A 16,626-nucleotide genomic window follows, 5' to 3' on the forward strand; every position below is an offset into this window, starting at 1 on the left:
CCCCCAAGGAAGGCCTGCTGTGGGGTTTGTATGGAGCAGTTCCCTAGTCAGGGGAGCCTTTCCACTCAGCTCACTAAGTCTAGCCTGCAGAGCTGGAAGACCTCCAGGGTATGGGTATGGGTATGGGCCCTGGCCTGGCCTGGCTGCTCGTCCTACACCTGGTGAGACTCACAGGGTCCAGGAGGGGGACTGCAGGTGGAAGATGGGAATCAGGGCAAATGAGTGAAGGCAAACGCATGAGGGGAGGAACTAGAGGGGAGGAAGAGGGCTCTCTCTTTGCCCCTTAATGTGGTTTCTCTAGTCAGGCCTAAGAGAGGCCCAGATAGAATAAATCATGCTGGGTTCTCACAGATGCCGGCAGGGCTTTCCCTGTAAGAGCAAGATCCTAATGCCCCTGCCCCCTTCACCTGCCTCCATGCAGCTCAGGGCACTGGCCATTTGCCTTCAGAAGGACGGGGGGTGCTGCATCAGGAGCAGGGAGAGGTTAGCCCTGGGGAGCATCACTTGGGTTCACAGAGCCAAGGAGGGAGGCGATTCCGCCTCGGTTGCTCTCACAGGGGACCTGTTAACAAGCAGCAAGCTCAGGGTGAAACTCCAAAGTTCTGGAGGTATTCCTCTGTCAAGTACCCAAACCTGGTAAGTACCCAGACTTCACTGGTTTGAAGTAATTGGGAGAGATGACACAGCAGGTTAGAGAAAAGTCGTCTTTTTTTTTTTTTTTTTAAATTTAGTTAATTTATTTATTTAGAGAGTGAGAGCTCACATGTGAGTGGGGGAAGAGGCAGAGGGAGGGGAAGAGAGTCTTAAGCAGACTCCTCTCTTGAGTGTAGAGCCCAACACAGGGCTCGATCTCACGACCCTGAGATCACTACCTGAGCTGAAATCAAGGGTTCAGATCCTCAAATGACTGAGCCACCCAGGTGCCCCCAAGAAAAGTCTGACTTGTAAAAAGCACTTCCTTAGGGGACACCTGGGTGGCTCAGTTGGTTAAGCCTCTGCCTTCGGTTCAGGTCATGATCTCAGGATCCTGGGATCAAGCCCCATGTCAGGCTCCCTGCTCAGTGGGGAACCTGCTTCTCCGTCTTCTGCCCTCCCCCCGCCATGTTCTCTCTCACTTTCTCAAATAAATAAATAAAATCTTTAAAAAAAATAAAAAAATAAAGACACTTACTTAGAAATGTAGTATTACCACTTTCTCTACATTCACACATGCATGCATTTAGTCTTCATGGGTTGAGCCCCTTCCTTGTTCCATGTGCTGGGGTAATGCAGTGTTCCTGTGGCTGTTCTGGAAGAGCCAGCTTTCATAGGAAGAATGGTTAATAAATCACAAAGCTGCATAGCATGCACGTTTCCCATGTGGCCTGCAGCCGTTTGCACCAATTAAGAAGACAAACGGCCCCCTTTCCTCCCTGACCCCATATCCCCATAATTGCTTGGTGAACCTCTTCCTAGTTTGTAGAGTGGGAGGTGGGGAAAAAAAGAATTAACAGAGGAAAACGCGAATAGCAGGCTCGGAAATCCTCACTGCTCAGGGGGCTCACCGTGACTGGTGCCGAGTGGGTGTGTGACGTCCTCAGGGCAAACATGAGTAGCCCGAGCATGGACATCTAGAGCTTCAGTCACCCACCTGGGATCTGTACTGCGTCATTTAGGTCATCCCAGGGTCAGTAGAGGGATTTTAAGGATTAGAAGGATCATTTGCCTAGGAAAAACAAGTCCAGAAAGAGGGAGAGCTAATAGTGCCATGGACCCTGGTTTTGGGTGGTGTTGCAGCTCCTAACAGGTGGTGTCCGAGCTCCTAACCTGTGCCCCATCCCAACCTGCCACCCCATTTCAGGTTGAGGACCCTGCTGCAGCTGAAGTGGCAGCGCTCACTGTGTGACCCGGGTGAGGCCGTGGGCCTGCTGGCCGCCCAGAGCATTGGGGAGCCCTCCACGCAGATGACCCTGAACACCTTCCACTTTGCTGGCAGAGGCGAGATGAACGTCACCCTGGGCATCCCAAGGTATGGGGCTGCAGGGGTGCATAGGGTGGGGTCTGTCCTAAGCCCACTCCTGGGGAGGAAGTCATTTAATGAGAGAGAGAGAGAGAGAGGGTGGAGGGGAGGGAAGTGGGCATCTCGTCAAAAATGGGGATTAGGGTTGGACTTTCTGGAGCCCAGCTGGTTTCTCTGGCTGGATCCATGCCCAGGCCTCTTAGAATCTCTGTGTATCCCTCTGCCAACTCCTGTATCAGCTACCTGGGATGTTTGTGAAGTTACACTCCTGGGGTCAGGACTCAGGAACGGAGGCTATTAGCAAGCCCCATGCACCTGGTTGCCTAACTCCGGGAGGACCATTCACCTAGACTGTGACCTACAGTGGCCCTTCCGGTAAGCGTGTTCTCCTACAGCAGGAGGATGGCCACTGGGAAAGAGGAAAGAGTGGGAGACCCACTTGCGTTCAATACCTGGCCCTGCCACTTTCTAGCAGAGAGATTTGGGTTCCTCAGCTTCCCTACCCTCCATCTGTGGAAGGGAAGAGGCCAGGGCCCACCATGCAGGTAGGCTGTGTCGGCTGACAGAGCTCACGGGCAAGGCCAGGAGCATCATGGTGCCTATACGTTACCCATCCCCGCATCTCTCATTCCATAAGCTGTTAGTAAGCATCCAGTGTGGGCATGGCACCGGTGATAGGAAACAAGAATAATACTAGCCTGTCCTAAAAACTGACAGGAGCGTCACTTGCTGTCGCTCACAGGGCCAGAAGTGGGACTTTCTGATCCAGCATATTTCCTTGCAAGATCCCCAGGCTTCTCAGACCCCTGAAGAGCTCTAAAATCTTGATAAGAAAGGCCTCACACAAGTAGGGAATCTGCGTACTTCTTGTGATTAGACGTGCCCTTATTCTGTGACAGATTGAGGGAGATTCTCATGGTGGCGAGTGCCAACATCAAGACGCCCATGATGAGCGTGCCCGTGTTCAACACCAAGAAAGCACTGAAGAGAGTGAAAAGCCTGAAGAAGCAACTCACCAGAGTATGCTTAGGGGAGGTAATTGTCTCTTGGACCTGGCTGTGCCCTGGGTGGTGGCGTTTTCCTGCATCTTCATCTGTGAAGAACAGAATTTGCTGACTGTTCAGACTCCCACGAATGAGGGAGAAGCTTTCTCTGCCAGGTGCCAAGCAGGGAGGAACCAGTAAGCTTTAAAAGTAATCATCAGTTCTGCAGCATTATCGAGTGCCTTGAAAATGCTTCCTGCGGTAGCTTACCAGCCCTGCTGGAGTCTGCTGCCTATAGCCTTGGGCCGTCTCTGGAGGTGACCTACCGGCTCTGGGCCCCTGTCCCCTGAGGATTCACACTGGCAGAGCTCAGTTGGGTTTCTCTGGGGACTTGGCCTGTGGCCCCTGCTTTTACCCCTTAAACCCTTGGATTTCCCAAAACCCACTTGTCATGCACAGTCCCCTGGGACTCAGGCAAGCTGGGTTCTCTCTGTCCATCTGGTTCAAGGTGTTGGAGAAAATTGATGTCCAGGAGTCGTTCTGTATCGGAGACAAACAGGACAAGTTTCAGGTGTACCAGTTGAGGTTTCAGTTCCTGCCACATGCGTATTACCAGCAGGAGAAGTGCCTGAGACCTGAGGACATCCTGCACTTTGTGGAAACAAGGTGAGGACTCCAGCTACATTTATCGTTCGATTCTGTCGTGGGCCTTGAGTGCTCCAGGCCATAGGCCTCCTGGAGATTGGACGCATTTGTCTAAATGCATCCTTCAAGGGCAATGTTGGGGAAAACAGCAGGCCCTACAGCCCAGTTTGGAAACCTCTCTCCTGATCCAGCTTGTGGGTGTGACTGCATTCACCACACACCACTTCCTGTGACTTTTCTTCTCTCTGGTTGACGAGTCAGTCTTGTCTTCTCGGGTTTGGAGGCTTTCAGATGTGGAAATATGTGTACTGGAAAGAGGATGGAGCCCTGTCACCGTGGTGCTATGGTGAGGGCAGACCAGCTCGTGGGGGTGATTTTTGAGAAGATGTTCCAGGCCACATTCTGTGGTTCCCAATACATTTATATTCTGTTTAATAACAGGCAGTATGCCGATGGCATGCTGCTTTTAAGCCCCAGGTCTATAGCTGGGGTTCCCGGCAGCTGCTTACAGGTAGGGAGAAAGAAAATCCTTCTTCTCTCAAGTGCAAGTTACTGCTGGGCATCTGAAAAGCACAGGCCACCATGCTGAGTACATAGGAGTAGGGTGGTGGGTGTGCCGGGGCTGAGGTAAGCCAGGAAGAGCCAGTGAAGCACTTCAGACTCACCCACTGACCCTTGATCACGCCGTGCAGACTCAGATGGCTGCAGGGCCCCGCAGGGGACAGGCCAGTGAAGCAGGCCAGGAGGCCCCCAGCAGGCTGGAGAGTGCAGAACCTGCCTTGGGGGAACAGGAATGTGGGTCAGGGTGGTCAGATCTTCTGATTTTAAAAAACCCAAAAGCCTCTCCCTCCCCACCCCCATTTTTTTTTTTTTTTTTGGTCTTTGGTTATTTGGTTGCTTGCTTTTGCTTTTATAAATAAGTCTTCTAATTTTTAAATACCAGCAACTAATTCATCCATTTTCAGAAACTTGGTAAGGCCCAAATAGATCCCATCTGTCAGTAGGATTCGGTCACAGACCACCAACCACTGCCTGTAACCTAGACCAGCTCTCAGGCCCTCCCGGAGCCTCCCTGAAATGGAGAACCAATGGGGTAAAGTAGAGGCAGAGCCAACTGCATTCAGTCATCCCACCAACCTTCACTGAGTGATGCACATTCATAGATGAGTCACGGACGCAGCATGGCCAGGAGAGGGCAACTGCTCTGCCATTGGCCCTCTTCTTCCCTCTAACCTAAAGATGTGAGCTGGCTTCAGGCCAGCCCTCCAAACATGTGGCGTTCAGGATGGTGGGTATTATGGCAGGTGAGCTTGGAGGGGAACCCATCCCCTTGGAAGGGGGCCGCTGCCAGGCAGATCCTGTCCCAGTTTACGTGAGCCTGGGTGAAGTTGTTGCTGGCTAGGCCTTGGGGAACACGTGCATTGCCATCGGCCCGGGGGGAGAAGGTTCCTTTTACCAGGCAGACCCAGTGCTCTCGTGATGCTGGGCCATGTCACAGGAGACGTGTCTCCAGCCTGCCGGCTCATTAATTAACTTGGAGGAACATAACTCCCAAGAGCACCACATGTTTTGTGCTGGCCAGGCAGCCCTTTTCTGAGAAATGGGAATTAGGATCACATGGCTTCTTGAGAATTATCAAGAGCAGGCGGAGTTGGATGGTCTGCCCTGTTTCTGTTCACCTAGGACTTCAGCCTGCCACGCCGGTAGGGCAGTGTGAGGCCGGTACCAGGCTGTGCTTAGAATTCTTTCTTTCTTTCTTTTTAAGATTTTACTTATTTATTTGACAGACACAGCAAGAGAGGGAACACAAGCAGGGGGAGTGGGGGAGGGAGAAGCAGGCTCTCTGCTGAGCAGGGAGGCCGATGTGGGGCTCAATCCCGGGACCCTGAGATCATGACCTGAGCCGAAGGCAGCCACTTAATGACTGAGCCACCCTGGGCGCCCCTAGAATTCTTTCTACTTATATTATCTCAGGAAATTGAAAAATCCATCACTTTGAAAAATTTTTTTTCTTAATGAGGGACAGCCCTGGCTTCTTCCCAGAAGTGAAGTACTTTTTCAGCTCCTAGTTTGTATTTGCTGGTGCACTTGAAAAGCTGTGATAAACAAAGCCATGTGCAGTAGCTCTTAGCTACTCCGCGACTCTAGTGGACTGGGCCAAAGACAAGAGAAGGAGCAGTGTGTGAACCGGGGTGTGGTTTGGACTGTCCTTGACAGGCCCGGGCAGCAGAACGGCCACATTAAGGCCTCTTAACAGACCACAGGGGAATGTCAGTGTGCTCCCAAGAGTGACAACCCCCTCCTTCCTCCCTTCCCTCCCCCCACCTCCTCCACTTCCTTTCCTCTCTCTACTCCCCTTCCCTCCCTCCCTCCCTTCCCTTTTCTTCTCCCAGCTATAGACCATGAGACTATTTTGACAATAGATTGGAGAAGGGGAAAAAAAGAAACTCAGAGGCACGTCTCTAGATGGAGATGTATAAGCCTTGAAGGTTAACTCTAAGTATTTGTACCGACGTCTGTCACTTTGGATGTTAGTCTGTCATCTGGAAGGTGGGCCGGGGGTGGTGAAGTAGAAAGACCCCCGAGCTAGGAGTTGTGTGGTAAGTTCCGGCCTCCTGTCCCCAGCCATGAAACGACCAAGCTGCCAGTGCGCGGTTATGGCTTCTGTGACGCCGACTTTGCAAGCCGCAGGTGCTGGAGCTGTTGCCAGGCACTCTTGGAAACAGCCAGGGGTCATATTCTCTGTTGGCGATCATTTCTGTAGAATGGGAGGTGTCCCTGCAGCCTGTCCCTCTTGTACCCTTTGGTTTCCAACGTCTGACAAACAACAAAACCTGCACAGAGCCGCCATCATGGGCCTTCAGCTCCCTTGCTCTTGGCAGAATCACATAAAGGCAAACTGTGTGCGCCCGCAGGAGGATTCTGGCACACTGGTAACGTGTCTGCCGCTTACCGGTCAGGGTTCATTCTGCTTCCTCACCTTCTCTCATGTTCTCCAGCAGTTTTGTTCACTGAAAGAGGCAGGCTGGGCAAAAGGGAGTCCCAGCGAGGGGCGGATTAGGGAAGGTCTCCTTGGGGCCTTCCATCTGCACTCAGATCCAAACTTGGGGGTTGGGTGCAGCTCCAACAGGTAGAGAAGGGGCTGGGGAAATTGCTGGAAGAGGATGCACCAGGGCTGGGGGGAGCAGATGGGCATTTGCGGGGAGGGCCAGTTGTGGAGTGCTGGGTCAGGGGAGCCTTGGGGGGTGACACAGCCGGCCGCAAAGCTACCGGCCTAGAGATTCTGAGGAGTCAGAGCAGCAGCCCCCAAGCAGTGGGAGGAAGCGAACAGCTCCTGTTGAGGGGAGGGAGGCAGCAGGCCTGGGGCTTGCACGTCCCTGTCTGTCCCGTTTCCTCTCCTCACTGTGCAATAGGCTCAGGTCGGGGTGGGAATGTCCCACCGTACAGATGATATCAAGGCCTTCCTCCCCGGTCTCTGGCTGAATGCAGACTTGAACCAGAGCCTGGCCTTCCAGAAACCTCTCTTTCACCCCCTCTTCTCAAGTGAAGCCTGGCCTTCCCTCATCTGGCCCTTGACCCCATCCCCAGCACTCGGTGACCAGGCTTTTCCCTGGATTGGTGGGTGAGGAGACTTTTCTGCCAAAGGCAGAAACCTCAGCAAAACCATGCACAACTTTTAAAAAGTTAAAGTATATATGTATAACGAGGAGGAAGAACAGTTGTCTTTTGCTATTAATAAACCAAACAGTAAATATTTGACCTGCCTACTTAAATTTAAGACAGCACTCCTGTATTTTCTGTATTTTCATCCTTGCTTTGCTCCCAGGGCACCTGATACACACATTATAGGCACTGAGACAGTACAAGATGGCTGGCTGGCTGGCTAAGGGACCTGATACTTAATATAATTAAAAGCAATCCATTTTGGCATGCTGTTCTGGCCTGAAGAAGAAGACAGGCAAGAGATTATGTGAAAAAAAGAAGCGGGGGGTGGGGTGAGGCCTTAAGGGAGCTTAAAAATAGAAAAGTCAGAAGGAAGAGGCAAGGGGCCATGAAAGGCCCCCTAGGCTCTGCAGTAAGTTGGTTCTTTTAAATTGGTTTGGTTCCAACCCATCAACATGATTTATGGCCACAAAGTAAGTCATCATTGCCTTCAAAACTCTGAAGAACTCTTGCACATCTTAGTTCTTCCATCAAATTGTCAGGGCTCCCACCCCAAAGAGAACGGAGATGTCAGGCCCAAGCTGTGCCACTTTCTGGAGATGCTGCGGGGACAGGCCGGGAACAGTCCTAGCCCTGGCCTGGACCCCCACCTCCTGCTGTAGGGTCGGTCCTCTGTCCCCATCAGACACTGGCCACAGCCTCACTAGCACCTTCCACCTACGGACCGCCCACTCCGCCAGGCTTTGTGACCGTTCTCGGACAGGGGGTCATGCCTAAGCCTTCAGACAAGACCGCACGGCACATACTCGTACGCACATTTTACAGATGAGGGACTTCACGCTCAGGTGACTGTCATGCTGAAAGGTACACACCTACGGAGTGGCGGGACATGTGTTCCGACCAGGCCTGCTGGGCTGTGGAGCAGTGTGCTCTCCGACGTGCTCTCTGCCCTTCAGCAACAGCGGTGGGGCACAAGTGGGCCGAGAGCAGACGTTGGATCGCTGTCTCGTGTGTAAATCCCTGACACGGCCTTAGGTGGCTACAAGACCCTCAGATAGAACTTTCTACTTCCCGCAAGGAGGGGAGGGTACGGAACGGGCCCGCACGGCTTTCTTCTTGTTTTAGGTTCTTTAAGATTCTGATGGAATCCCTCAGAAAGAAGAATAATAAAGCCTCAGCTTTCAGAAGTGTTAACACTCGGAGAGCTACCCAGCGGGATCTAGACAACTCTGGGGAGTTGGAGAGGAATCGGGTGAGTGAGTCCCCCAGGGCCCCCTCTGGGATCAGCACAGGGGAGGGTCCCAGGGCTGGAAGCCCATAGGGTAGCTGCTGCCTTCGTCTTCTCTCGTGGGAAGGCTCTGGGATTGTTCTCAGCACTCCTCAAGCTCCTTCCTGGTTTTGGCCGTTCTTTCCATGTACCTTATCATTTATCTGCCATGCTGACAGAGCCACGGCGGGGGCTGGTCTGATTGGCCTTAGGGGAGGCCCCAGGGTCATCCACCTGTGTGTCCCCAAGGACCGCTCCATAAGTGATTTTTATCCTGAGGATAGGCTCAAAGTATTGGTACCCACTGGACTTTCGAATTCTTTTCCTGGTTTCATGTGCTCTACCTTTCTTTGACTTTCCTGGATCAGGTGTACTGGTAGGGAGTACTGGCAGGGAAGTTGGGCTGCAGGAATAAAAAAGGACGGAGCCAGGGAAAAGCTTGGAGGCAAAACAGTCCGGGAATGATGATACCTCATCTGCCAGGAGACCCGGGGCAGTGTGGGGCAGGTCCCTCAGCATCATCTGAGCCAGCAGCAGCTTCAGCTACGTGGCAGTAGCTGTGCCAATGCAGCCAGCCTTACGGGGGGGGGGGGGGGGGAGGGAGGGGCTCAGTGAAGACTGAGTACTGCCCCCACCTTACTCTGTGATCTCAGCTATGTCTGCTCCTGTCTCTGGGCCTTTCTCCTCACCTCGACAGTGAGGGCCTGGCTGAGACCAAAGAGAATGCTCGGTCTCTGGCCCGGGAGGTCTCCCAGTTGGCTAACTCGAGCACAGATGGGCATGGACGGTCTTTGGAAGGCTGCTCAGTCTGTCCTTAAGGCACTCAGAAGAAGACTATAAGAAATTAGGAACCAAGATCAGAAGGTGTAAATGTCTGGTTTTTTAAAATACTCAGTAGTCCACCAAGCCAATCCTCTGTCTTCATCTCTACCTGCAAAAAAAATATTTGGAATAATATTTTATGCCACTTTTTTTTTAATGACTTAGCCTTCTCAGGTTTTTGACATTTCTTTTAAAATGCAGGATTTTGCAAGTGATACATGTGAAAACGCAGCTTGAAGAGAAGGAGGCAGGGGGTGCAGGGCTGGCCCAGAGCAGGGACTGGATGGATGGGTGGGTTGGCTAGGAGGAACGGTGGGTGGGGGGGTGGCATGTGGAGGTAAAAAGAACGGATGGCTGGATGGGCAGGCAGGTGGGTGGCTGGGTGGATGAGTGAGCAAACAAGAGGAATGGATGGGTAGATGGGTGGATTCACCAAACACTGGGTGTTGGAGCCCGTCTTTTTCCTCCTTGTCCCCAAACCCCAGGGAGAACAGGAGGGCGACGAGGAAGAGGGGCCCATTGTGGACGCTGAGGCCGAGGAGGGGGACGCTGATGCTTCTGATGCCAAACGCAAAGAGAAACAAGAAGAGGAGGTGAGGGGACTGGCTGGGGTGAGGGGCGGTGTCACATCCCTCCTGTCACACCTGCAGGATAGTCGCTTGCCATGTATGGCCACACTCTTATTACCATGCTGGCATCCATTAGGAACCTTGAAGCAAATCTGGCCTGCCCGGCACATGTGTCGGTGGAGAAGATAAAGTTTGCAGGGCAGGAATCAGACAGGGGCCATCCCCGGGCTGCCCTTTGGCTCTGAAGTGAAGCAGTTTCAGGGACCCAGAGGCTTTTTGCAAGGAGGTGAAGTCAGGCTGCCTCTTGTTTTTACAATGAAAATACACTAAAACCAGTCTCAGGGGGGTCCCTGGGTGGCTCAGTCGGTTAAGCTTCTGACTCTTGGTTTTGGCTCGGCAGGGAGTCTGCTTGAGATTCTCTCTCCCCCTCGGCCCCTCCCCCTGCCTGTGCTTGCTTGCGTGCGCGCGCTCGCTCTCTCAAATAAATAAATCGTTAAAAAACAAAACAGAAACAAAAACCAGCCTCAGGACTGCCACTAGGACAGAGGGCAGTTGAGAGGGGCTGAAGAAACTGACAGGCAAGAGAGAGCTCGAGGAGGGTGGAGGCGTTGGGAGTTGGGACTGAGGGGCTGGCATTGGCAGGGGAGGGGCCGCCAGGACAGAGGGCAGGCAGCCCAGGCCGGGTGGAGGAGGGGCCTGGGTGCGGCCGGTCAGATACGGCCTCCGCAGGCGCGCTCGTTCCGCAGGCAAAGTCCGGACAGGTAGGGGGGCCCAGGTGACACAGACGGGACCCCATCCCCTGCCAGGTCGATTATGAGAGCGAGGAGGAGGAGGTGGAGGCGGATAACGACGATGAGGACATGCAGGAGGAAGAGCTCACCCCTGCGAACGGTGCTCACGAGGCCCAGGAGCAGGATGGAGAGGTGGGCGCAGGCCGCGAGGAGGACTCGCCCCCTGCCGCCCCCCTCACCCAGCCCCGGAAGTCCACCCGCAGCAGAGAGCCCCAGGGAGCCGAGGCCGTGGAGCGCCGGGTGCAGGCGGTGCGCGAGTCGCACCCGTTCATAGAGGACTACCAGTATGACTCCGAGGAGAGCCTGTGGTGCCAGGTCGGTACCGCTCGCGACCCCCGCAGAGGCCCGGCGAGGGGCCTGCTGCCGAGCTCCTCCCCATGCCGCCGGCTGGCATGCGGGGTCTGTGGCAGTGGGTTGTGTTCTCTTCACCATCCCAGATCCCTTAAAGGATCTGGGGACAGCTGTGAACCCTCTTGCCCCACCTCACTGCCCTCCGCATTTGACTCAAACCCCTAGTGGACCAGTTCTTTCTGATTCTTCAAGAACAGTGCGTATGCATGAGTCTGATCGGCTGGGCCCCGTGGGTACTTTTAAACATCTCACCTCACTCATCCTCGGTACTACCGAGTTACCGTACCTCAGAGTTGGAGGTACGGAGGCCGGCAGGAGTGCACTAGTTCTTCACACCCACGGCCTCCAGTCACCAACCACCAACTTCGCGGGTCCTGTAAAGGCTGGCTGGTTAGGATGCCTACACAGCTACGCTTAGACTGATGTTTTTGTCCTTTGCCTTGATCCAGTCCAGTGGTTCCCAAATGGCAACATAGATAAGAGTTGTTGAGCAGGTTACCCACAGGAAACGACAGTTGTGACACGTTGTGGTGATCGAAAGGCTATCAGGGGCACTGTTGAGCAGATAGGATTTTCAGCAGCATCTGTGAAGGTGTCACCTTCGTCTGGGTGACTGGAGATGGCTGCTCTGTGTGGTCCGTTATGCCACCAAGTGTTTGCGTGTGCAGACCCAGCCTACCCCAGCACAGGGCCACCTGCCCCCAGCGAAGGTGTTTGCTAAGCAAGCTTTGAAGGTGTCACCTGGGGAGCCAGTTGCGGGGGAGCTCTGCTTCCTTCTCAGGGCTGGGGCTAGCCCCCTCCCCTGGCACAAACCTCCTTCCTCCTGCAGGTGACAGTGAAGCTCCCTCTGATGAAGATTAACTTTGACATGAGCTCCCTGGTAGTGTCGCTGGCCCAGAGTGCTGTTGTCTACGCGACCAAGGGCATCACAAGGTGCCTCCTCAATGAAACCACCACCAAGAAGAATGAGAAGGAGCTTGTCTTAAACACTGAAGGAATCAACCTGCCGGAGCTGTTCAAATACACTGAGGTACATGTCCCCTCTCCAGATTGCCCGCTGGCCGAGAACGAGGCCCCACGCTGTCTCGGGGCCTGGCCACCAGGTGGTGAGGTCCCTGGGCCCTCTCCTTGGGATCTGCCATGCACGTTAGCCTAGTTAAGACTTGGCGGTACAGAAACCTGCTTAATGTTCTCTAACCCAGGGTTTCTCAAACTCACTTGGCTCTAAATTTTTTTCCTTGAAGTTAAGACCTCCGCAAAGTCGATTTGTAAGAAATAGTTGCTGAATTCCTGGCTTGGGAGCTGCTCATTTCATCTGGTAAAGGGGGCCCTGGGAGCAGAGGTGGCCCAGACCAGCGTCGCAGTTTGCTCTGTCCCACCTGCTCCTCCTGCTTCATTCTCCCGCTTCGTTGTGTCTCCCAGGACCTTTTGAGATGCTCTCAATCCCTGGGCACAAGGGTTTCCCCCAGAGAATACCGAGGTGCTGGGACCCCTGTAGCCCACCGTCCTGGGTCTGCACCCAGCTTACAAAGCTCTCCCTTTCTGGAACACTGCTCCTCCCGCAACAGCTGCCTTGCAGAAGCCCCTGCTGCCCAGATGCCTCCTTGAGAACAGAGCAGGGTGGGCTTGTGCCTCCTGAGAGGCAGCCCCCAGGAGGGTGAACTCTGTCATTCTTGTGGCATTTGTTTAAACAAGGCCGGGGTCTCCACCGTGTCCTGTGGGGATGACGTAGTGCACAGCCACCTTGGGGCCTCCAGAATAGCCGAACTGGATCCTCAGGCCCCTGACAAGGCCCGGCTTGCCCCCCACCCCCACCCCCGGAGCTGCCCCACCACTGCCCCTTGCACCCTGGAGAGGGATTTAAGTGTCTGCTGGAGAACTTCCCTCGCCTACCGAAGGACGTTTCAATCCTAGGAAACACGTCGATATGTTAAATAAGGAAATATCTTTCTTCTTGTTGACCTGAAGTGGGTACCAAGTTATCTCTGGGCTCTGGTGGTGACAGTGAGACAGACCTTGGGGCCTGGCCACCCACAGCTCTGCCTGGACTGTCCCCCTTTGCTAATCCTGGGCCACCCCTGGACCACGTCGTCGGCAGCTGTGCTTGACTACCAGACGAGGCGCGAGCTCGGCCGGGGTGGGTCATGCCAACAGAAGGGAGCAGAAGGCCAGGCCCTCCCACTCAGGCCCTCCTTCTTGCCTAGGTTCTGGACTTGCGCCGCCTCTATTCCAATGACATTCACGCCATGGCCAGCACCTACGGCATCGAGGCCGCACTGCGGGTGATCGAGAAGGAGATCAGGGACGTGTTTGCTGTGTACGGTAAGAGGGGCCATGGAGAGCGCTCAAAAGATGCCAGCGTGGCAGGCCAGCTCTGTAGGGATATGGGTGCAGTGAGCGTGTGGCCTGTGGGAGATTCTGACAGTGACCTGGAAGGATAGGTTTCAGTCCTGTCACTGAGGACCTCTCCTCCCCGCCGACCTGTTTCTCATCTGGCCTCTGAGGAAGCTCCTGCCTGATGACGTGGCCCCCAGCCTGCCTTCAAGTTTTGGGCTCCCAAGTGAAATAGTGCTGCAAGTCTGGAGTCTGTTTCCTAGGCTAGTGGATAGAAGCGGAGAGTGAGTGGGTTGTACTGATAGTGGGCAGGGATGAGGGGGACTGCCCCGCCGAGGTTGGGTGCTAAGTAGCTGACCGAATAGGTGACTGAGCTGGAAGCGGAGCCTGGGGGTCTGACATCTGAGCCTTTGAGCTGGCTTGTGTCAGGTGACACTGTCCCAACTGTCCCCTTGTCATTGCATAATCCCTCCTGGTGTTGCTGCCGATGTGACAGGCATTGCGGTCGATCCCCGCCATCTCTCCCTGGTCGCCGACTATATGTGCTTCGAGGGCGTGTACAAGCCGTTGAATCGCTTTGGGATCCGATCAAACTCCTCCCCTCTGCAACAGATGACATTTGAAACCAGCTTCCAGTTTCTGAAGCAGGCCACCATGCTGGGTCAGTGCATGGGCGGGTGCCCTTGGCCTTCCCTCTCCCAAGTCTGCTCTGGGCAAACAGGCTGGTCTCTTGGGCACCTTTCCACATGCCTTCCACATGAGTGAGATCTTGGAATCTCACTGAGGAGGCAGCTGGGGAGGGTGGGCGGTAGATGGGAAAGCTATCTCTGCCCTTTTGAAGGAACGGGGGAAGGACCTTCCTTCCTCTTTCTGCAAGCAGAGCTACCTCACAGAACCACATCGGCCTCCCAGACTCAGGGCCTCCTGCTGGCCTCTGAGATGCCCCATCTGCCCAGCCTCTGTTGAGCCCCCTCCGTCCCCTTACCTCACCCCAACTTCTCCCTCAACCACCTAACCACCTCAACTGCTCTTGTGTCTCCCAGGATCGCACGATGAGCTGAGGTCCCCTTCCGCCTGCCTCGTGGTCGGGAAAGTCGTCAGGGGCGGGACAGGCCTGTTCGAGCTCAAGCAGCCCCTGAGATAGCGGCTACCGCCTACCATCTGCCAGGCCTGGAGGACAGCCAGGAGGACCTGGGGGTGGGCCTGGCCTGCCCGTCCCATGAGAGGCCCGGGAGAACGGAGGCCAAGGTGGCCATGCGGGGCATGGCAGTGATGCCGGGGGGCCGTGAAAGCAGCTGGCCTCAGGGCTGGACCAGCTTCAACTCGAAAGTGGCAGCGTTCCTTGGCCTTCCCCATCTCGGGTTATGAGCAGTGTTCACTGAGTGCCCTGAGTCCCTCTCACGTGGCCAGCCCTTCCCCTGTGCGGCACCTCTGAGGCAGGGAGATGAGCTCTTGTTTCTGTGAGCAGCCAGTGACTGCAGGCAGGATTCCTGGGGGGGGCTCTCGCCATTCCAAGGGGCAGAGTTCGCTCAGGGCCAAGCCCACGCCTCTACCCACCCAGCTTCTGTACCCGGGGCAGGGCCCCGGCAGCTCGGCCCCACACGTAGAACCCCGAGTCACCAGCCAGGCTGTTGGAACAGGTTGCCTGGCTTATCTTACCCAGCTCTGCTCTCGGCATTGAGGCCCGCAACCCTCTCTGCGGGCCCTGCTTCCCCTGGGCCGCCCAGCCTCCCTTGACCTCTGGCACCACAGCAGGGGACCCTGGCATGAATAGAAAATCAGAGGACTTGTACAAAGGTTTTGTAAAACCAGAGGCTGTTTCTATTTTTGTCTAATGTTATTCCAGCTCAGGCTGACTAATAAACATCACTGGAACTAGCTATTGGGAGGGGGGGGGAAATTAAAAAGACTTCGGTTTTTGTTTTTTCCCTTGGTTTGTGGTTTCTGCATTTCTGATCCGAGAGTCCAGGACTGTGATTTCTCAGCACAGTCACGTCTTGGGTCCCTTCTGTTCCTGTCAGAGGACGTAGGGGAGAGCGCAGCCCCTGCTGCATCCCCTTTCCTGAGCCAGCTTCTGCCCCCGTGGCCAGGAGAGAGAAGCCAACGGGAAGGACCCGTGTGTGTCGGGCGGAAAGGGAGGCCTTGCTCGGGGAGAGTGACCACGCTGCTCCCTCCAGACACGTGACAGGTCCACCCTATGCTGGGCCCACGGTGGGGAGAGCGGCAGCCACAGCGTCCTGGGGCTTGGGTACAGAGGAATAAGCACAGCCTCTGAGGGGCACAGGAAGCAGGGGCACGGTGGAATCCTGTGCCACAGGTTAAGGCATGTGTTCTTGGGGTAGTGGGCCAGTTTACAACTCAATAATTTCCACTCCTACCAGAACTGGGGTGGGGGGGGCTCCTCGGGATATCACAAGGTAACCCACTGGACAAAGGAGCGTGCTTGCATGGCCCCCGTGGCTCGGCCCCACTCAGGCACCGAAGGTACGAAGGGAAAGGAGCAGGCCCAGAATACAGAAAGGGGATGCACACAGCACACTGAAGTTAGACCTGTGTTGGGAGGCGAGGTGATGCCTGCCCTTCCTGCCCGATCCATCCGTGCATTTCCTGGGCACCTCCGTTTCCCATGTGTTTCTCTCCCAGGATACACCTGCTTTGTAAGCAGATATTCCAGAGCTTGCTCATCGTGGTGGGCCAGGAATCCCCAGGCTGCCCATCTGGTATCACACACTCACCTCACTGGTTCTGTCAGAGCGTCCTTGGGGGGCCTCCTGGGCTGTTTAAGATGGCATGTTCTCTAGAATACGCTGTGTACTGTAAATGCTCTGGGGGCACTTGTGATTTTTGGGAAGGCACCAGAAGTAGGTCCAAGCCAAATCTGATGAAGAGGATAGATCAAGGTGCATAATCATGTTTTAATCAAAGTAGAATGGAGAGTGATGGGCGGGGTTCACAAATTTCACGGAAGCAGCGAGTTCTTTCAGAACCCTGAGGTGCCGGAGCCAGCCACTGTTCATGGATGTCCTCCCCGCCTCACCCCTTCGTGTGTCAATATCCTACCTACTTGCTTGCTTATAACTTCGCTTCTTTTTAGTCTTTCTTTTTCAGGTTCTCACAAAAAACTACCCGCATTCCCCCAAGAACCCCTTGTGAGTCTTTGACATTTTCTATCTGAACCAGGAAGAAAACTGAGGGGTGGGTG

The 16,626-nt window shown here is 54.7% G+C and overlaps 1 protein-coding gene across 1 annotated transcript in view; it reads left to right on the forward strand.

The window, feature by feature from the left end:
- POLR1A (RNA polymerase I subunit A) overlaps positions 1-15,583 on the forward strand; it is a 74,731-nt gene extending 59,148 nt beyond the window's left edge. Inside the window, exons 25-34 of the mRNA XM_027621343.2 lie at positions 1,841-2,008; positions 2,899-3,034; positions 3,491-3,648; positions 8,416-8,542; positions 9,865-9,972; positions 10,755-11,054; positions 11,920-12,120; positions 13,295-13,412; positions 13,921-14,085; positions 14,468-15,583. Of these exons, the coding sequence (XP_027477144.1) occupies positions 1,841-2,008; positions 2,899-3,034; positions 3,491-3,648; positions 8,416-8,542; positions 9,865-9,972; positions 10,755-11,054; positions 11,920-12,120; positions 13,295-13,412; positions 13,921-14,085; positions 14,468-14,568 (1,582 nt within the window). The 3' untranslated portion in view covers positions 14,569-15,583. The remainder of the gene's footprint in view (positions 1-1,840; positions 2,009-2,898; positions 3,035-3,490; positions 3,649-8,415; positions 8,543-9,864; positions 9,973-10,754; positions 11,055-11,919; positions 12,121-13,294; positions 13,413-13,920; positions 14,086-14,467) is intronic.
- Positions 15,584-16,626: the final 1,043 nt, after the last annotated feature.

The sequence above is a fragment of the Zalophus californianus genome, chromosome 8 (genome assembly GCF_009762305.2).
Source record: "Zalophus californianus isolate mZalCal1 chromosome 8, mZalCal1.pri.v2, whole genome shotgun sequence".
Classification (NCBI taxonomy): domain Eukaryota; kingdom Metazoa; phylum Chordata; class Mammalia; order Carnivora; family Otariidae; genus Zalophus; species Zalophus californianus.